The sequence below is a fragment of the Cupressus sempervirens genome, chromosome 6 (assembly GCF_028749045.1).
Source record: "Cupressus sempervirens isolate cs-2001-9-10 chromosome 6, ASM2874904v1, whole genome shotgun sequence".
Taxonomy (NCBI): Eukaryota; Viridiplantae; Streptophyta; class Pinopsida; order Cupressales; family Cupressaceae; genus Cupressus; species Cupressus sempervirens.
The window spans coordinates 623,334,859-623,357,662 of record NC_143123.1 but is presented as its reverse complement, the minus strand read 5'-3'; the positions used below and the strand labels follow the sequence as shown (position 1 = coordinate 623,357,662).

General features: G+C 37.9%; 1 protein-coding gene across 1 annotated transcript in view; it reads left to right on the top strand.

Moving 5' to 3' along the window:
- Positions 1-5,113: 5,113 nt before the first annotated feature.
- Positions 5,114-22,804, top strand: part of LOC149553771 (RING/U-box superfamily protein) — a 59,997-nt gene continuing 42,306 nt past the window's right edge. Inside the window, exons 1-2 of the mRNA XM_089789128.1 lie at positions 5,114-5,370; positions 7,723-7,803. Coding sequence (XP_089645254.1) covers positions 5,347-5,370; positions 7,723-7,803 — 105 coding nt within the window. The 5' untranslated portion in view covers positions 5,114-5,346. The remainder of the gene's footprint in view (positions 5,371-7,722; positions 7,804-22,804) is intronic.

Genomic DNA, 22,804 nt, shown 5'->3' with positions numbered 1-22,804 from the left:
GATGATGACAACTACATTATTTAATATTTATATGTCAATGATATGCTTGTAGCTGGGTCTAACATGGATCACATTAAAGGGGTTGAAACGTCAGTTAGCGTATGCATTTTCTATGAAGGATTTGGGGGCAAGAAAACAAATCCTTTGGATTTGCAGAGATAGGAAGAATAAGAAAATGATATTATCTCAGGATGATTATATTGAGAAGGTGTTGCAATGTTTCTCGATGGAGAATACTAAAGTTGTTATCACAGCTTTACCTGGTCATTTGAAGTTGACTAAGGAGATGTGTCCCAAGACACAAGAAGAGGAGGATAACATGTCTAAGGTGCCTTATGCTTTAGTTGTAAGAAGCTTGATGTATGTTATGGCATGTACTAGGCCAGATATTGCACGTGTAGTGGGAGTTGTTAGCAAGTATATGAGTCATCTAGGAATTGAGCATTGGAATGCATTTGAATGGATTACATATTGTAAGTAGGTTGTAATCAATGGATAATAATAATATTGGACTTGTTGTTGGTGGATGTAGCCCAAAGATTGGGTGAACCATGTTAAATCTTGGTGCCTTGTGTTCTCTTTTATGTGATCTACTATTTTCTAGTATTGGTTATATTTGCATGTAATTGTTATTTTTGTTTGAGGTTAATCCTAACAATAAGTGGTTTTCCTTCCTTTGTTGTCACTTGTAAAGGGTATGGGCATGATTTTCTTAGTTGGGGAAGCATTTATTGGCCCATTTTATGGCATTTAATGATCAAATATACACACATAATTAGATTTTTTTAATGATTTTATCTTGATTTAAACCCTGTAATCATAACTCAAGTTGGTTGGAGTTTGAACTTAACTACTATAATCTGAGTTATGCCTAAACTCTTTAAAAGACAACTTTGTACATATTTTTTGGGTTCTTCTTTGTTGGTTCTTTGTAGTGGTATGATGCTCTATGGTTGCAACTTCCTTTTTTTACCGTGCATAAATAGAAATGTTAGCTTTACCTTTTCTCACATTCAGTTGTATGTGAATATTTTTTCCTTATGTTGAATGCTCATTTTGTCTTCCTAGTTTATATGCCATGTCAAATATTCTCATGAATGCCACATTGTGAGAGCCACTTTCCTTGTGTTATTTTATTGATTTTGACCTATATATGAGTCTTAAGGTGATTAAATAGATTTGAGATTTGTGTATTTGTTTTTTTTAAATTTATGTTATGTGCATTGTAGGTAGAGGTGATAACCAAATTTCAATCTAGTGCATCACCCCCTTTTCTTTTCAACATTTTAATTTTTTGCACTCCTCCCTATTCCTCAAAAGTTGTAGTTTAGGTGCATCCTAATTGTAAGGAAGTCGACCTTCTCCAGAGATTCAACCTCAAAGCACAAGGCCCACACATGAAGGTTGTTTCCATGTAACTTGAGATTGTTTGAGGGTCATACCTCAAGCAAGGTGCAGACTTTTGTGTCAATAGTTATTACAAAACTTTGGTATGAAATTTTGTTACAAAAAAACTTTAGGCTCAGCTTTGAAAGCCTAAATGACCTTAGTTGGAGTTTGAAACTCGATTGACTAGAGCTTGCACAAGTTAGATGTTGTAGAACAATGACTGCCATTTTTGAAATAAGGTTATAATAGTTAATCAACTCAACCATTTAAAAGTTATGGTCTTCTAAAGTTGGGCTACCCAAAAAATCTTGTAATAAAAAATGTAATTTTTTGGAGCTGACTCTATTTATTAAAAACCATGTAATTTTGGGGTTGGTTGGTCTTAAGGGTTAGCGATTGATTTCTAAAACCTTTTCAAGTGGTAGAAAAATGTTTGTATAAGGAAGGCCCATAGATTGTTTTAGGCAATTTTGGGTGGTAATTCATGGCTTTATCTTGAAGATTATTATAACGAGTGTACTCATGTGGCTTGGCATATTGTATTTCTGAAAATATGCAATTCCATATTTGTGGAGATATTAAGAAGCCCATTTTATGTTATTGCTAAAATTCTATTGTGTGTTTGTGGTATTAAGTGTTAGCTTGTGGTGACTTATTAGGAAAGTATTATACTATACAATTAGGGCAAAAAATTGGGGCTATTTTTTGGCTATTTTTCTAGGGGTTGACATGTTGTAATTACTCTAGCCCTAATATTGTAAGCGATAAATAACTTGTATAAAATGGCTTAGAGTTAGGGATTTTATAAGGTATGATTAGATAGTAGCTCCTGTCAACAGTGTTGAGTCACAAGGGATTGTAAATTATAATCAAGTTGTAATCACTAGATAATAAGAATATTAGGCTCCCTGTTTGGTGGACGTAGCCCAAGGATTGGATGAGCCAAGTTAAATCTTTGTGCCTTTTGTTCTCTTATGCGTGCTTTATTTATTTATGTTATTGGTTATATTTGCATGTAATTATTATTTATATCTCTCTAATCCTAACAAGTGGTATCAGAATGAGGTTGTTTTAGTTATCCTCTACAAGATGGTCTCATGATTGAGTGTGAGCAATGGAAGACGAGGGTAAACTGAAGGTTGAGAAGTTTAATGGGAAGAACTTTTAGTTATGGAAAATGAAAATGGAGGAATACCTTTGCTATGAAGGATTTGGGGACATCCAAACAAATCCTTGGTATGAAAATTTGTAGAGATAGGAAAAATAGGAAATTGAGTCTATCTTATGCTGATTATATTGAGAAGATTACAACATTTTTGTACAGAGAATTACAAAGTTGTCAACAAATCTTTGCCTAGTCATTTGAAATTGGCCGAGGAGATGTGTCCAAAGACACATGAAGAGTAGGATAAAATGTCCAAGGTACCTTATGCTTCAGTTGTAGGAAGTTTATTGTATGTTATGATATGTACCAGGCCAGATATTGCACATGCAATTGTAGTCATTAGCAGGTATATGAGTCATCTTGGGATTGAGCATCAGAATGTAGTCAAATGAATGCTCTAATATTTGAGAGGAACATCTAGTAAATGTTTACATTTTGGGGGCTCTATTACTAATTTACAAGGCTATGTTGACTTAGATTTGGCAAAGGATCTTGATACCAGGTAGACTACTACATGACATGTATTTACTATTGGTGAGATAACAATGAGTTGGATTTCTTAGTTACATAAGGCGAATGCTTTATCCACTATAGAGGCATAGTATGTTGTTGCTACAGAGGCAACCAAGGAGATGATATGGCTTTAATTCTTAATGAAAGAATTGAGACACCCACAATAGGACAATTATTTGTTTACAAATAACTAGAGTGTCATTCATCTTGTGAAGAATTATGCTCTTCATTCAAAGACAAAACACATATAGTTGTGGTACCATGTCATTCAATCAATTTTGGATGATGGACAATTAAAGCTAGAAAAGATACACACAATGACAATCCAATAAAGATATTTACAAAGGTAGTAACAAGGGACAATCTAAACCTTTCTCTAGCTTTGGTTGGTCTTCTTGATTGAACAAAATAAAAGATCAACTGAGTCTAGCATGGTTCAATCCAGTGGGAGCCTCATGGGATAGCGGTATTGCTACAAGATCAATCTCCAAGTAGGAGGTTGTTGTTCAGTGTAGAGTTTGATTAGTCACCAAGTGGGAGATTGTTAGCTCATGGTGACTAATCAATAAAGTAGTTTACTATACAATTAGGAAAAAAAATATTGGGGCTATTTATCTAGGGGCTAACATGTTGTAATTATTCTAACCTTAATTTTGTAAGCAGTAAAAAGCTTGTATAAAATGGCTTAGGGTTAGGGATATCATAAGGAATGATGAGATAGTAACTTCTTGCGGTGGCATTGAATCATAAGGGATTGCGTATTGTAGTTAGGTTGTAGTCACTGGATTATAAGAATATTGGACTCATTATTTGGTGGACGTAGCATAGGGATTGGGTGAACCCCATTAAATCTTCGTGTCTTGTGTTCTCTTCTGCGTGCTTTTTATAATTTATGATATGGGTTATGTTTGCATATAATTGTTATTTATGTCTCTTTAATCCTAACATTAAGGGGAGCAACCTTCATTAGAAAGTGATGAGGATTAGTGAAGGAACTTCAGCAAAGTCTCTAGAGGGTTGGGTTAACAACCCTTGCAACATCTAGTCCTGTTCAAGTTAATGTAATAAGGGAAGGAATGTTGGAGTATTACATTAAGTGGCTTAATTTACAATTTAGATTAATAAATAATAATTAGTTACTTATTAGTTATTTCTCTAAATAGTTTGTTTAAGGGAAAACAAGGCTATAAAAGCCACCTCATAGTAATGTAATATCACTAAAATGAATTGAATATATTAATCTATTACAATTCTTCTGCTATTGAGTGTTTTATTACTTTTCAAGTAAGTTAGAATTTCCCCCCTTATTCATTTTTATGCTTAATTTTTCAAGGTAGTCCTTTTCCACATAAGTTGTAGTTAGATTTATAAGTGTGATAGATGCTACTCATTGCACATTTTTAATGTTTTGTAGGCTTCAAAAAGAACACAAGTATGAAGATAATTAAAAAATGATTATATATTTTGAACAAAAATACATCCTTGTAAGTTTTCATAATAATAACAATAATTTGTTTACTTCAATCTTTTATTAGTTAGAATACTCATTATTTGAATTTTGAATTTAAAGTAGACATCCTTACAATTCAACCAATTTCAACAGATTTGCAAAGATACATCTAAACACCTGGTGTAATTAGATAAGAGAAATCAAATAGTCAAAATTCGTCTAATTTAGATTCAAGTTTATGTGCTAGGTTCATAAACACAAATCTAAACTAGAGTTTACACAGATTCTAAAACACACTAAAATTTGACACTTTAATTATTTGTTTTATATATTATAAATCATTCCCCGAGTATCCTAACATTGTGCCATGTCAGGTCTGGGCCTCGTGAAGACAAAACTTTAAACTGACTAGTTTCGTTCCTGACTCGGGAGGGTGATTGCATGGGTCCCATAGACTACTTTAGTCTTGTGGACGTCATTAAAATCTATCATATCATATCATATCAATGAACAGCTTGGCATTTGTTTTAAAATTTTGCGACACCGATCGGATTCCGACAAAACATAAATAAGAAAGTTCAATTTATTACCATTTCACTGCCGTTGAATCGATAGGAACTGTTCACGATGATCCAGCGTTAATTCGAGGAAATTGACGAAGGGCAGCGGGGTAAGCAAACCCACAAGAAGCAATGAGCGCAGACGGGATTCCGCAAAGTTTAGTACCGGTTAGGGCCTCTCTTAAAAGTTACATGGATTAGTCGGTGATTCTGATCCGAATAATGTGCCACGAGATCGGAGCACAACTGGGAGTCTAATTGTTAAGGCCATGGTGGTCTGTAAATGCAAAAAGGTGCAATCACTCCCCCATATTTGAATTTAGGGATTCTTCATCTATGCGTTTTTTAAATTCTTCTTCATTGGTTTTTAGTGTTTATAGTCATACTCATGTGCCTATCAGGGACAATTATCGGATCTTGCCTTTTTGATAGTCAATGATCATATGCAATGCGACTTAGTATGTCTTAGTAGAAGATCTGTTGGAATTGAGGAATACCCAATACTTATTCTTTTTAATTGTTACGCCCGAACTCTTCCCTGTTTTCTGCCCTTCATTGCCGCACATGAATCGGTTTGAATTTGCATATTGATCTGTACAGCTGATTTCTGTATTTGAAAAAAGTCGATTTCTTCTGTGATATAATATTTTATTCTCTTGCAGTAGTTTGGGTTTAATTTTAGGTATAAGTGTTCATTTTTTTGTTAATGTGCTGTCAATCTTTTAGATGATTATATGAGACTGTTTTTGAAAAACAGTATGAACGTGGAAATTACTGACTATATCGAAAACTGGGGATATCGTTATGATATGATTTGGTTTTGGTGGAGTGGTGGGCGGAATCCACATTTTACCTTTTGTGATCAACTGCCCTGAATTAAAGTCTTATCTACATTAAACTTGGCATCACTCGCCCTGCCACTCTCACTCCAGTCCTCGCTAGTGGTTTAAAACCAGATCAGCGCAACATCAAAGCTTAGATTCATTCATGACTGAATTCATTTTGGTTTGCGATGGCATTTCGGGAAGGCATATTTTCTTCTGAGGTTGCGAGACAGTCAGTCTCATCACTTTTATTTACATTGCATTCCAATGGCGAAAACTTCAACTGGAAAGGAACTATTGTGGGTGTTATAACTCTATGCATCACTCTCCAGAGAATCTTATCACTGTTATCATTGTGCCAAATTGTTCACATGGCAGCAATACTAGCCTCGTCCCTTTTATTCACATTACATTTCTATGGGAAGATCTTAACTAGAAAGGAAGCGTGATGTGTGCTAAGAATCTTTGCATCACTCACCCATAAACCATGACATTATTACCATTTCATTGATCAAATCATACTCTTCAAGTATTGGGATGATCCACCCTCATGCTACGGCATGTTACATGCCCGTGAAGCCAACTTATGCATCAAATTGCAATTGGCTATTCGGGTTCTTTGGAAGCTAAATCCTTTGACACATTTAATAAGCCACATTATTTTGAAGATTGCTCTGTATGGGGGCACATCTGTCAGATTATGAACACAGGACATCATTGCAATTAGACCCCTTTCATGGTGACATGTCAATTTCTTAGGTGGCATCACATCAATGATGACTATAACTGCTGTTTTAAAAATTATCTGGGTCCTTGCTCGGAATCATTTAGCCAACAAACTTTTCTGGAAAGGGTTGTTTGGATTTCCGAGATTTGTTTTTGATAGGTAATGGGCTGAAGTCTAGAGCATTTATTATTATTATTTATTTGTTGAGATTAATTATTATAATGTGTTAAGTTCGAGTAGATTCAAACCACCTCCCAAATGAGAGGCTCACAATTTACCGTTGTTTTGTAGGCTCTTGCCTTCCAGGAAACTATGTTTGGTTTTCTTGTTTTCATTTTTCATTTTGGAGTTGCATCAAGTATTCAGTACCTGATAGTTTTCATCTGATCAGTAATTTGCAGACCATATGTTTTTAAGCTCGGGAACATATAGCCGACAAACTTCTCTGGGAAGGGTTGTTTGGATTTTTGGGAAACTATGTTTGGTTTTCTTGGTTTATTATTCATTTTGGAGTTGCATCATGTATTTCAATACCTGATATCTTTTGTCGGATCAGTAACTTGCAGCTCCATATGTTTTTTAACTTCTGCAGCTTCTTCTTTATACTTATTGTGATAATACCTCCAGTTTTCTAGAATGCAGATACTTTATTAGATTGAGACATTTCTAAAAGCATAGCAAAATACAAATTAAGCCATGCAAGAAAATTCAAAATAAGATGTTATTGACAATGGTATTGAGAGACTTAGCTCACGACAACTTATTTTCATAGTTTTTCTCTGGAGGTTGACAGTCTCCCTTTTGCAATTCTGTTCCTAGCCTTATATACAACCTGACAGCCTGCTTGTTTAGTTCGATTTTAGCTAGGTAGCTCAGTTATAAACATTTTGTTCATCAGTGCACATTCTGCAAATTAAATTCATGTTATATTTTGTTTGTGAATGTTTTGATTTTTAATTCTACTTTCTGACCAAAAAGTATTATTATTTTTTCTTACGCTGTAATCGTGTACAATAAAATCATAATCTTTAATTGTACTATGTATTTTATCTATGCCCCGAAGATTAATATGTTGAAAGGATTTCTGATTTCAGGCAACTAAGCTTTATTGCTTTGTGCATAAAGCTCCAGTTTGTGGGGAATGTATATGTTTTCCCGAACACCAATTATGCGTGGTAAGTGCCTGAATCTTCTTTATAACTATTTTATTCAAGATTTACTGAAATGATCACTTGCTCTTTTCTTTCATTGTATTAAATCTACAAATGCTGTTTAATTCAATCCGCGACATTGGTCTTGGAAGACATTTTTTTAAGATTAATTAGCTGGGGATTCTATTGGGGCCTCCACCTTTGAAGAAGACTGTTTACAATATTATATGATATTACAAACATGACGATATGGTTGATAGTATAAGCTCATACAAAAAACTGACTAAACGCTTTAAAATAAAACCACCCAGCACTGCAATAAGATCTAATTACCACCCTGTAGAACCAGAAAGGAGCACCACCCTGCACCAAAATCTGACATGACAATTACTAGCAAAAAGGGACTTGTAAAAAACTAGCAGACACCCCAATGACAGTATTTTATCTTCAGCCATGCCCTAGCGTTTTAAATCTTTCATTGCCACTGTATTCTGAAGCTGACCCACAGAGGAGCTATGTGTGGTTCAAAGATGAATATTGAAGCTGTGAAAGAGTTCATATGACCTCTGTGGCCTGACTAGCTTCCTTCTCTAAAGTAGTACGAACTGTAAAGACACTGGAAATCTCAAGGTGCCTTTTATTGTGTGTTACTTTCTGCACAGTGAAATGGTAGCAGAAGGCACAAAAGCCACCCTCTCTGTACAACATCTAGCACTGCCTCAAGCAGTTGAGATATTTAATCCTAACTAATGTTAGCTTTTGACGGGGTACTTGCAACTCCTAGATCATTCTCACCAAGCATAGCTTCTACAAACAATGTAGACATCTCTTGGCAGTTGAACATAGCACTCAAGATGCTTATCAGACACTATGCCACATAGGTAGGCATTGCTCGCCTTATGAGACTTTCTATGGTGCATCCTCTTGAGACCTGTTGATGTGTGTTTTATGACCCACCAAACAGTAGAACAAAATACCGAAATATCTTATCCTCTCTTGAATAAAGTCTTGCATATGCTAAGATTGCTATAAGATCATATGATGACTTCAAGGTTCCTTTAATGTCAGGTCTTGAATGTGGATAAGATCGGTGGTTGATGTGATTTGTTGATGATCACAAGGGGGCCTTACGTGTTTATTCAGATTCATTTCAAGCCATACTAGATGTGGGAGCTATCTTAAGGTTTTGCAATGAAGTACGTTTTTGGAGTTTTCACAAAATATGTAGAAATTCAATAAGATAGGGTGTAGGAATTCTATTCTAACCCTAAGGGTAGTGATAACAACAAATAGTACTCTAGTGGACAAATTTCTCAATTTACCGAATTCTGCTTTGCCAAGTTATACTACAACTACGCGTGAATTGGTGCAATCTTCAAGGGTTATGCTAAAGATTTTCATATCACTGCACATGCCATCATAAAGAACAATGTATACGAATGATAGAAGTTAAGCATATGCATGAAAGGGGTTCAGGCTAACTTTACACGATGAGTTAGAATCACTAAAACGTCAAAAGTATGAACCAAAGGAATTCATCAATACACCATCATATTCTTCATTGTAATCACCACACATTAACTAGGCTAAACCTAATCTAATTGAAGAAATTTAAGAGAACAAGCAAGCACCAAGACACGTCAAGTATTCACCAAGCTCCAATGAAAACTTTATTATCTCAGTAGCTCATAGCAACAATCTCATAAAAATCGCCCCTTACAAATGAGAAATGAGGCCTTTATATAGGTCCTCGATTACAATAGGTGGCCTGGATGATCACAATAATCGATAGCCAAGATCGTGCCACATCAACCCTAATTAGGGTTAGGGCAAAGGAAAGGAATCTACATTAATGCAACAAGGAATCCACTACCGAAGTGGGTAATAAATGCCCACTATGCATGCTCATTTAGGAAGGAGTGGGGTGTAATAAATGAGTCCTAAGAACGCCCACTATGCATTAAATGCATTTATCCTTGATTTCCTCGCATGAAGGAGCGAAATCGATCTAACACTGTTTCCAACTCCTCTGTACTGATGCTTGGTGTAGACTCCTGCTTGAATTCTAGAACTGCAATTGCTCTTTCTGCTTTTCCCAAGCTTTCATCCCAATCTAGTAGTAAGTCCTTAAGTAGTGTGCATTGTATTCGAGAAGATGGATAAATTCTCAAAATCATCTCTTTCGTAGACATTTAGTTGAAAGAATTCCTCTAACTTGACTTTCAGATTATCAGTTGTTATTTCTTCTTCCACCAATCTCTGTGATAACAAGGATGCAACTGCGTTGAATATTCCTTGCTTGATGTTGTCAACAATCTTATTCCATCGAGGGGATTCTCTGGTAAAGCTCTCAAACATTTCCTTAGCTATGATCACTACGTTGTACCATCGAATAAAATCATAGACATCTCCCTCGCTGATAACTTGACCATCGATCAATACTTGCTTTAGATTCTTAATGTCGGCAATCACCTCTTCTTGGTAAATATGCGCATCCACCCATGATTCCTTCATGCACTGGATCCTAGAGAGTGCAGCTAATGCCCTATTGTGCACTTGCACTAATTCTTCTGCATGTTTGAAGGCTACCTCCTGGATTCCTTCAATCCAAACTTTTGCACCTTGAGCAGTCCGCTTGATTCTATCAATATCACCTACCACTTCAACGGAAACACCTGTTGGAGGGACAAATGATGGACCTTCCTCTTTTACTGGATGAGGCAAGTTATTGATGTACTGACATAAGGCCCTAATTTCTCTTCTGTTTTTCGTACCCTTCTTCCACTTTCTTTAGCCTATCCTTCAAAGCCTGTGTAGAGTCATCAAATTCTTCTATTATTTGCTCTCGGGAGGCCCGACCAAGATTTATTTCCGTAACATGATATTCATATGGAGCAATTTGATTTTTGCCTTTGTCAATCGTGGGAGTCGCAATCTGCAAGATTCTAGATCTTTATTCTCCTCTGATGAATTTAGTATATCTTCTTGCTTTCCCTTGTTCTTCCGATCAGTTTGATTGGTCCAAAATTTCTTGTAATTCAATTGTCGGATCAACCTCCTTTTGTTGATGCAGTTGAATTCGTTGCCTCAACCAATCCGGAATGGGTATACTTTGGTCTCCTGGAATCACCAATTTCTCTTTCCTTTGGACTGCTCGAATTTCAATCTCCTCTTCGCCTCCTGGACTGTCCACTGTAACCTCAAGAACTATTGCTTCAACATTTGGAGGATGTATTGCTTCTGTTGGGGTTTCTTCCTCTAGTGGACTATCTTGATCATTAATCATTTCCCGCTCTAAGATTGTAGCAAGACTTTCCTCTGTAGCGATATCTTGATCTCTCCCTCTTTCTTGCATGGACTTTTCATAAGCATTTATACTTAATCTATCATGAATTGGCGTAGCCAAATTTTCTTCTTGCTCAAATCTCCTTATACTTGTCCCTATATCCTGCCTTTCAAATGTTTCTATCTCTTGAACACTTGGAGTGTGACTCAGAGAAGAGGGAGCATTTCCATGTTTCTGCTTCTTATTTTGAGGTTCCTGGAGGACTTACTCAATCCTAGGATGCTTTTCTCAAGGTACCTCTTTCCCTTTCTTGGTTTCTACATCCTCGGATGGAGTTCCTCTTTCCTCAACAGTCCCCTCAAATATTTGTCTTGATCTTTCATCCCTAAGTGTTCTATGACCAAGCAACCTATATGTGAATCCATTAGCTGGTGCAACTAATTTTTCAAGCTTATGCTCAATCCACCATTTTGTAAAATTTAAGATTGGCTTTGAAAGAGCTTCTAGATTTGTAATTTCTTTCCTCTTCCAATCATATGGTTGAGCTATCATTTCTTGATTGAATCCCTTCTGCATCACGTTTGGGTCCTCCTCCATTTGATCAGGAATCTTGAATATGTTGCATGTTCTGATAATGTTCAATGGTAGTCTTGAATGCATCTTCTTTCTAATCTCATTCTCATCTGCCGCATTTGCCCAAAAGTCTATAAGGTGAACCTTGTGTTGCTTCTTTGATCCTCCTACTAATGAGATCTTGTTGTAAGGATCAAAACCATTCCTCTTCAGATAAAGCGGAAGACGGAAGAAGTGGAGCTCATTTGATGATCTCTCTGCAGCCTTTAGACATGGCCATACCTCAGTTTTCCCTTCTCCTATGGAAATTGGAAACTGCAATCCCAACTTCTTCTTCCCTTTCTGAATCTTGTCATAGGCTGTAATGTAATGGGCACCCCTGAATGTCCCAAAAACTAAACCAAATTGCTGAAAGGAATTATGTCAAACAGTTTGCATTCAACCTCTTATTTCTCCGTTTAATGTTTTAAACCCCTTATAACTCTAGAAATCAAACATTTATTTGTTTGTTGTGTTTGTGCATGGAATTGGTATCATACAACATAAACAAGAAAGAAACTACAATAATATGCAAAGTGGAAATGAACTACAGCCAAATAAATGTTATTTTCAGAATTCATAAAACCAAATACATGGCAGATTTATCAACTCACTAATTACTTCAGCATTATTGACATAATACTCCAGCACATGCTTTCGAACTTGCTGCTACAGTACTTTGTCCTTCAATCAGTCCACTACCTTCGTAATATCATTCTCTCAAAGCGGCATAAGCGTCGGACAAGTAGTGAAGAAGATATGAGCAAAATACCAAATCCGCCTGTAGCCGGAAATGCAACTAAACTGCCTGATAATGAAGCCGATAACAAAGAATTCCAAAGGCCAAACCTCAAGGGAATGACGTCTAGAACGTTACAAGAGAGGATAAACGTCCTCAAATGCCAAGAAGGGAGCTGCAACTCACACCAATTTCTTCTCATATTCAACCTGTCTAATGAAGCCACAAATGCTTCCTTTTATTCAATTCCCAAGGGTCCGCTCACTCATACGGGCAATGTGGGATAAAAGATGTGTAATATATAAAACATATATTAAAATACCCCTTATGTCTCCCTTGGGTACACATCACCATAAAATAAATATTAAAGTAACACTTTAATATTTTACAATTAAATTAGACGTTACTTTAATAAAACTTCAGGCATTAAAATGTATTAGCAATTGGACTCCGAATAATGCGAGTGATAGCTCATCGGAAAGCTCTCACCGAGGAGTATCGAATCCAATCACCAAAATTGACCTGCACTGTGTCCTACCGACTTACTAAAAATAGTAAGTATGCCTGAAACTGAGTAAATCAACTTCGTTTTGGCCCAAACTGGAAATGACTAGGCCAAAACACTCCAGGATCCCATTAAACCTTTCGTTAGCCCTCGGGACCATGTAGAACAAGGCTAACGCACACACACTTGGTCAACTGCTAAAATGGGGACATTACAGTCCGCCCCCCTTGAAATTGCTTGTCCTCAAGCAATCTCAGTCCAGCCTGCTGAATAACCTGCTCACTCTCCCATGTAGAATCTTCCTCCGGCAGGTCTTTCCATTTGACCAAATACTCCTTCACTATCCTGTTTCTAAGCTTCCTCTCTCTGGTGTCCAGAATAGCCTCAGGTACTGACACAAGCTTCCCCTCCTCATCCAAAGGGGGTAAATCTGTAGAAGGCACTACACTCTGACCAATGGCTTTCTTAAGCCTAGACACATGAAACACATTGTGCACTCGATTGCCCTCTGGAAGCTCAAGCTCATAGGCGACTTTGCCCACTTTGCGAATCACCCTGTAGGGACCATAAAATCTAGGTTTCAACTTTTCAGCTCCGCTCTTCTTGAGCGATGACTGTCTATATGGTTGTAGCCTCAAGTAAACCATATCCCCTACCTCGAAGCTACGCTCTATTCGGTGCTGATCGACATACAATTTCTTTTGATTCTGGGCCTGTTGTATATTTTCTTTGAGCACTTTCAGGATGTCCTGACTATCCTGCAATAAGTTTTTGGCTTTGGGCACTCTATTGTCCCCCAAAACTAAATCCATGAAGCTAGGTGCTTCATAACCATAGAGTGCCATGAAAGGAGTCATCTTGATGGACATATGATAAGTGGTGTTATAACAATACTCTCCCATATGCAACCATCTGATCCAAGCCTTTTATTGCGTAGTTACATAGTTCCTCAAATATCCTTCCGCTCATTTATTCACAATCTCTGTTTGCCCATCTGTTTGCGGATAATAACTAGTGCTAGGTGTAAGATCTGTACCACACAACTTAAACAACTCTTGCCAAAAAACACTCATAAACTTACTATCCCGGTCGCTGACAATGAATCTAGGCAGCCCATGTAACCTGAATATCTCTCTAAAGAAAAGATCTGCCACCTGTGCTGCTGTGTAAGTGGACGGAATAGCAAAGAAGTGAGCAAACTTCGTCAAGCGGTCCACCACCACATAGATGCAATCCCTTCCCTGCACTCATGGTAAACCAGTGATGAAGTCCATCGAAATACTTTCCCATTTCCTATCAGGAATGGGCAAAGGCTGTAATAACCCTGCAGGAAATGTGTGCTCTCCCTTATTCTGTTGACAAACCACACACTCCCTGACATACCTCTGAACATCATCCTTGAGCCCTTTCCATGAAAACCGCTCTCGGATCTGCCTGTAGGTCTTGAAGACCCCCGGATGTCCAGCTGTGGGTGCATCATGAAATGCTTTCAGTATCGCCTCTCTCAAATGTGATGACGGAATCAAATAAACCCTATCCTGAACTCTGATCAATCCATCTATCACCTCATAGCGATCATCCTGTATGGTACCTGAAATCAATCCAGAAGCCCAAGCATCTCCCACATACTCTACTATAATCCGATCTCTCCAATCTCCTGAAATCTCTGCCAGAGCACATAAGTGAGGTCGTCGAGATAAGGCATCAACCACCACATTTTTCTTACCTTTGACAAACTCTATGTCAAAGTCATAAGCCTGCAATTTAGTCACCCATTTTTGTTGCCGGTCATTAAGATCACACTAGCTCATGAAGTATTTAATACTGTTGTGATCAGTCTTGATCACAAAACGTCCACCTACCAAATATGATCGAAATTTGGCCAATGCATGCATTATGGCCAACATCTCCCGATCATAGACAGAATAACTTTTCTCAACTCCTCGGAGCTTCCTACTCTCGAATGCAATGGGATGCTTCTCTTGCATCAATACTGCTCCAATCCCATCACCTGATGCATCACAATGAAGCTCAAAAAGCTTCGTGAAATCCGGTAGAGCTAGAACTAGACATGAAGACATTACCTGCTTGAAATGCTCAAAACACCTTTGTGCTGCCCCTGTCCACATGAAAGCTCCTTCCCTGGTAAGATCTGTCAAGGGTGAAGCAATCTGTGAGAATCACTTAACAAACCTCCTATAAAAACCACATAAACCAAAAAATCCCTTAAGCTGTGTAAGGTTTGTGGGAGTAGGCCAGTCTACAATAGCTCTAATCTTTTCGGGATCAACCCGAACGCCATCTGCACTAATGATATGCCCAAGGTAAAGGAGCTCAATCATGCCAAACTCACATTTAGATTCCTTGGCATACAATGACTCTCTCTCTAGAATAGATAACACCTCCTCTAGATGATGTAAGTGCTCCTCCTAGGTCTTACTGAAGACCAAGATGTCATCAAAGAAGATCAAGACAAATCTCCTCAGCTGCTTCCTGAATACCTGGTTCATACAACTCTGAAATGTAGCGGGTGCATTGGTTAGACCAAATGGCATAACCATGAACTCAAAGTGGCCATAGTGACATCGGAAGGTTGTTTTCTCAATGTCCTTTGCTCTCATCCTAATCTGATGGTATCTGGATCGCAAATCAATTTTGGTGAAGAAGCATGCCCCATGCAACTCATCAATCAGCTCATCCATCCTAGGAATGGGATACCTGTTTTTAATTGTTTTCTTATTGAGTGCCCTGTAATCGATGCACATGCGCATCGTCCCATCCTTCTTTACCAATACAATTGCTGAAGCAAAAGGGCTCTTACTGGGCCTGATATGCCCCATCTCCAACAAATCCTTAATCGCCTTCTCTATCTCATCCTTGTGTTTCTTAGGATGACAATAGGGAGTAATCATAACTGGTTTGGCTCCCTCCTCGAGCTCAATAACATGTTCCATCCCTCTGTCAGGAGGAACCCCATGAGGAATATTGCTAAATATTTTAGCGTGTCTATCAAGTATCTTTTGGACATCTGGTGGATGACTCTTTTCTTGTGGCTCTGGTGAAGTTGGCATAATGTAGTACTCTGCCGCCCACTCTATGTCATCATGACGAAAAAGTCTCTGCATTCTCCTCAAGGACACTACTCTGCAACCTCCATCTGAAAGTCCTCTAAGTACCACAGTTCTGCCCTCATGCTGGAATCTCATCTCCAATTTCGCTAGGTTGAGTGTGAACTCAACTAGTGAAGCCATCCATGTCATGCCGAGGATGACATCATAATCTCCCATATCCACAACATAGAACTCATCCTCCAACTCATAGCCATCTCCAAACCTGATGTGAAGATTAGATATCTTCTGAGTGCATAATAATTTATCACCGTTAGCCACCATGACTCTAAACCCATCATGCTCCTCTGTCTGTAACCCTCTCCTGGCTACCAACTGTGCATCTATGAAGTTATGTGTAGCCCCAGTGTCAATAAGAGATATCACTTTCTGCCCCTGGATAGTACCCCTGACCTTAAATGCGATTGCCTTTTGGGCCCCTGTCAAGCGTGCCAATGATCTATCATCCTTAGGAATGCTGCTCTCCTCTATAGTGTTACCCTCATCTGAATCGGCGTGCTGATCCTCCCCCTTTGACTCTGAATCTTCTGCTGAAAAATACTCCATTTGATTTGCCTTAGCCTTGAGAGAACATTTATGAGATAAGTCCCAAGGCTCTCTACAATGGAAGCACAACTTCTTCTTTCGAAGTTCATTCAAGGTTTCATTGTCTAGTCCTTTTGATCCTTCTTTGGGTTTGCTATACTCTTTCTGAAACGGTTTTTTGTCTTTGTCCTTGCGGTAGGAAGAATCTGTTGAATGGTTTTTTCCTTTGTATACCAAAGGGGCTAAATCTCATGCCTTTTTAGTTGCTTCAGCTAAGGTGAGTGGATCATGTCCCTTCACCCAACCTCATAATGGATCAGCAAGACCATCACAAAATAACACCACCAATCTCCTAGGAGAGATATCAGTAACAAGTACAGACAAGCGCTGAAACTCGGCAATGTAAGCATCCACAGAACCTGACTGTTTTAACTCTGCTAGCTCCTTGAAATGTAACTCGGGATCCCTAGTGTCAAATCTCTCAATCAATGTTTCGGTGAATTCCTCATAGGATGTAATCTGATTATGCCCCAAAGTCACCATGCCATGATGCCACCATTCATGTGCAACGCCATCCAAGTTCATAGCCGCATACTTGATAGCCTCCTCTTTAGGCATAGGATTAAGCTGCAAGTATGTATCTACCTTTTGCACCCAAGCTCGTGCAGTCATCTTCCCTGAAGCATCATAATAAGGTAAAGAAAGTTTTCCAACTTTCTTCCTCAGCTCATAGTTTTGATTCCTCCCTCCTGCTCTAGGCATGTGTCTCATCCTCAAGTCCATATAATCTCTGAGGGAAATATCCGCTTGAAACTCCGGTCCACTAGCCTCCCAGTCCCTCCTGAACTGATCCTGTAACTCGGTAATCTGCGGTTCGTTTACTGGTTGAACCAGATCTCTGGGTGGAAAGTGAGTAGAAGAGGTCTCGAGCTCGCAGTCCGCGCTAGGCGTGCAACGTGTCTAAAGTTATCAGCCTCATTCCCATTGTTGCCGTGTCCATTATTACCATTAATGTTATTCTCAGGACCATTGTTGTTGCCTTGGCCTCCATGGTTATTGTTTCCCCCGTTGTTATTGTTTCCCTCATTGTTATTGTTTCTGTTGTTGGCATCACCTGGATTAATATTGACACCCATTTGTCTAGCCATGAGCTGCAACATCATGTCCATTCGCCTATTCTGCTCCTGCTGCATACGTTGCCCCTGCTCTAATGTATCCAGTAACTGTCTGAACAGTACCTCCCCCTGATCTGGACCAGCATTTCCGCCTCCGCCTAATCCTATATTCCTGTCATCTCGATCACCCATATTATTGTCCTGATCAAAGAATATCTCCTTTGTATCTGTATGGTTGGATTCAATGTCCACCTGCACGGATGTACTAGACTGTTTGCTTTGCAAGTCTGAAATCCTATTTTGTCTTGCTCTGGTATTGCGAAAATTATAAGACCCCTGTCGCATGCTCAAACATAAATGCTTAGCCTGGTTTTTTTATTTATTTCTGATTTTAGTGTTTTGACATTTCGTCAAACACTTTTCCCTCTATTCGGCTGTTCCAAATTCTCTATAAGACCTCCACAGGATGGCAGGACTTATAGCTCTGATACCACTGTAATGGGCACCCCCGAATGTCCCAAAAACTAAACCAAATTGCTGAAAGGAATTATGTCAAACAGTTTGCATTCAACCTCTTATTTCTCCGTTTAATGTTTTAAACCCCTTATAACTCCAGAAATCAAACATTTATTTGTTTGTTGTGTTTGTGCATGGAATTGGTATCATACAACATAAACAAGAAAGAAACTACAATAATATGCAAAGTGGAAATGAACTACAGCCAAATAAATGTTATTTTCAGAATTCATAAAACCAAATACATGGCAGATTTATCAACTCACTAATTACTTCAGCATTATTGACATAATACACATGCTTTCGAACTTGCTGCTACAGTACTTTGTCCTTCAATCAGTTCACTACCTTCGTAATATCATTCTCTCAAAGCAGCATAAGCGTCGGACAAGTAGTGAAGAAGATATGAGCAAAATACCAAATCCGCCTGTAGCCGGAAATGCAACTAAACTGCCTGATAATGAAGCCGATAACAAAGAATTCCAAAGGCCAAACCCCAAGGGAATGATGTCTAGAACGTTACAAGAGAGGATAAACGTCCTCAAATGCCAAGAACGGAGTTGCAACTCACACACCAATTTCTTCTCATATTCAACCTGTCTAATGAAGCCACAAATGCTTCCTTTTATTCAATTCCCAAGGGTCCGCTCACTCATATGGGCAATGTGGGATAAAAGATGTGTAATATATAAAACATATATTAAAATACCCCTTATGTCTCCCTTGGGTACACATCATCATAAAATAAATATTAAAGTAACACTTTAATATTTTACAATTAAATTAGACGTTACTTTAATAAAACTTCAGGCATTAAAATGTATTAGCAATCGGACTTCGAATAATGCGAGTGATAGCTCATCGGAAAGCTCTCATCGAGGAGTATCAAATCCAATCACCAAAATTGACCTGCACTGTGTCCTACCGACTTACTAAAAATAGTAAGTATGCCTGAAATTGAGTAAATCAACTTCGTTTTGGCCCAAACTGGAAATGACTAGGCCAAAACACTCTAGGATCCCATTAAACCCTTCGTTAGCCCTCGGGACCATGTAGAACAAGGCTAATGCACACACACTTGGTCAACTGCTAAAATGGGGACATTACATGTAAGTTGTCAAGTAAGCTCTAACAAGACCATCTTGTCCGTTGGGTACCTGGGGAGTTTGTATGGCTCCATGGAGAAACCTTAAACTCGGATGTATGAGAAGGTGGGAAACTGAATGAACCAGACGCCATATTCTTCGACCAACTTCATCGCACCCATTGACATTCTTATATGTAGCCTCTTTTGTAGTGTTCTTACTATGCGCATGACAAATATATCGTTAACCCTCATGTAATCATCCTTTGAATATAAATGCAACTGTGGGTAACATTCATGGACTTTGAGGTGTGGGGTTTCGCTTCTAATTTGTCCTTTGCATCATAGTCCATCATAATTTATCCTCTGTGCTAGCATGTAGACGACATACGAGCTCATGTAAAATTTCCTTGTATGCTCTAGATTCATCAACTGTTCATTCAGATTATCACTTATGAGCCCGACCCAATCTATTCTGTCGCCTTCCTCCATCACCTGCTCAACAAAATACCACATCCAAGATTCAAATCTATAAGAATGAGGCATGCCAAATATGCGACTTAACATCATAACCATGTCACTATATTCCCTCTGCAAGTCGAACCATACTATTTCTTTAGGAATCTTGGAATGATGTGATCTATTCTTTTTCAACCATCTTTTGTTGATTATTTCTTCACAAAAATGAACTACAGAGGTGTAGATTCTCAGTGCTTGCTCCTGTGTTTTTGTGACCATCCTTGGGTGAGAAGGAATCCCAAATGTTTCACAAATGGATGTTGGAGAAAAATCTCCTAAAATATTTCATTCAGAATCCTTGATGGTTCTATCCCTAGGATTGTAGTGTTTGGTACATTCCACAATTAACTTTGGATGCTGAAAAGGAGGAGGGAAACCAGACACAGCAACAATTCCAGTTCTCACAATTCTTGTGGCTAGGTGTGTTGGGTGATGGTCATTGTAACCAAGCATTCTCCGGTTAAAATCTTTCAAATCAAGGCTGCCGAGGCTTATATCTCCGATTTCTGCCCACTTTGACACAATTTTGGATTCAGGATAGAATCCTCTCCTTTCATTCTTTATTAGTTGTCCGTGCGTTTCTCCTGTTCCCCTGGGTTCAGCCATTCTCATTTCCTACAAAATAGAAAATGTCCACACATATGACTATGCAAAAAAACAGATACAACCTGTCCATAAGACAAAGATTTTAGATTTTTGCCAAAACTTCCATACTCCTTTCGAGATTCACTTTTCAATATTTCCGCGAGAAATATGCAATTTTCCACAACTCACTACAAAAAAATTCCTTTATGATAGGATTCAAAATCCTCTGTCGCGAATTTCTAGAGAACTCCTCAACAATTTCATAAATTTCCCCAAAAATCTTGTTTCCGAACTCCTTGAATTTCACTCCTATTTCCAATTTGCACTTCAACTTTCTGTGTGAGAAGGAATGAATGAGAGGATTTCTTATATAAATCATCCCTCAAAAAGATGCCTTTAAAGGCTGTAGGCTAAAATTAGGTAGTTGCTTTGCTTAGCCATCAAGGTTTCCATCTTTTGTGCCACCTGTCGCTTTTTGCTGTTTGTTTCAAAAAGTTGCCATTATTGATGCTTTTAGCTTCAAGACGAAGCTAAGTATTCCTTTATCCCATTTTGTTTTTTTTATAAATTTTTTTATTAATTAAATATCAATTAAAATCAATATTTAATTAATTTCCATGTTTTAATGAAAAATCAAATTTCTATTCAACTTTTCTCCAATATTTATTTTTTGGATTATTATTTAAACAACTAAATTAAATATCAGTAAAACTAATATTTAATTTTTTATGTAAATCCAAAAAAAAAATCTCTTTAAAAGAAAATCGTTTTATTTTTATTTATTTTTGAATCCAACTTTTCCATTCATGAAGAATTTTCCATTCTTTTGCTTTTTTTTTTTTCGATCGATTTTCTCTTCAAATTTGGAATTTTTCTCAAATTTCCCAATATTTCAACTTTTTATTATTTTTAATACTTATGGGATTTTTCGTGAGATTTCGGATTTTCATCCTCAAGAATTTTGAATTTCCACCAGATTTTGGATTCCAAAATTCTTTTTCCTTCCCTTTGGAATTATTTTTGGGACGTCTTGGATTTTCACACTTTCCATGTTTAACGATTTTTCACATTTTTCAATTTTTTAATTTTTCGAATTTTTGGAAACTTGGGTATTTTTTTATTATTTATTTAAATTTTAGAATTATTTCAAGTTTTCCAAATTTCAATGATTTCTCCAACACTTTTCTCGCCCTTTGGATTTGAGTTCGTCAAGGATTCCACTCCAAAATAAAAAGAAAAAAGAAAAAAGTGGAGAATAGAATCTTCCAAACTCATGGATTTTATCCATGTTTTAATAAATAAATAAAAAATTCCCATTATGTGAAAAGTGCACTTAACAAAAGGTGTGCGTCGCAGTTTAAAAGTGGTCATGGGTTGAATTTCCATGGGAAACTTTCCACAGCCAACTCAATTATGCGCTCCACAATTTGCGGGAGCGGGGTTTTTTCGGAATGAAGGATTTTATCCTTCTCAAAACATTCCCCACCATCACATAAAAATATTCCAAGCTATGCGGAAAGCGCATTTTTTAGGCGGTTAGGGATTTTGGATTTGACCATTCAGTGGGTGAGGTTGACTTGCGCTCCAGAATTTGTGCGAATCATTCCATGGCCGAAAAAAGCAAATCCACGGCTGGCTTAGTTTGAAAGTGGGGGTCCCAAGCATGGGCGATGGTGACTCCTGGTCACAACAAGACCAAGCAAGCAAACTGCTAGAACCCAAAAGCACAGATGTCACTCCTAGCTAATTGGAGTCAGCATGGAGGAATACACTGAATTGACATATCACAAAAGGCACATATCACCAAAGCATCAATAATATGTATTATTCCCATGCATCATCTGACATGACAAAAGTGCTACACAAAATTTGCAGGGAGGAGTATTGGAACCTCTCCTTTCTACCATAGAAAATTATGCCTATTTTAATGTTGGCATGCTGGTTTTTGGAAAGAGGACAGTGTGTTGTCAAAAAGAAACATTCCCCATTTAAGACAAAGGAAGTCATCTTTAAAGAGATATAAGGGGTTCTTGGTCTGCACTGCAGTGGAACAGAAATCTGCTGCCACAACAGAGGCTAAATGACAATGCAAAAACACAAGGACCTAGGTTCTTGAATTGCAGGTTTTTAGATTATGCCTTCCACAACAATCTCTATAGATGCCGATTTGGACATGAACACTCCCTCAGCAATTAATCACAAGGAGTTGCCCTCTGCAACTGATGGCTACACAGTCATAAGATGCCAGTGCAGTTTCCCAACAAAAAACCTTCACAGTCCGCTTCACAATTGATGTGATATCCCAGCAGAGAGAAACCCCCGGGTCAAGCTGCCATCTTCCTTTCAAAGAACAAAACCAGCACTTGTCCTTCCCAGGATTCTTCTAGGAGCTCATCAAAGCTGAGTTTTCT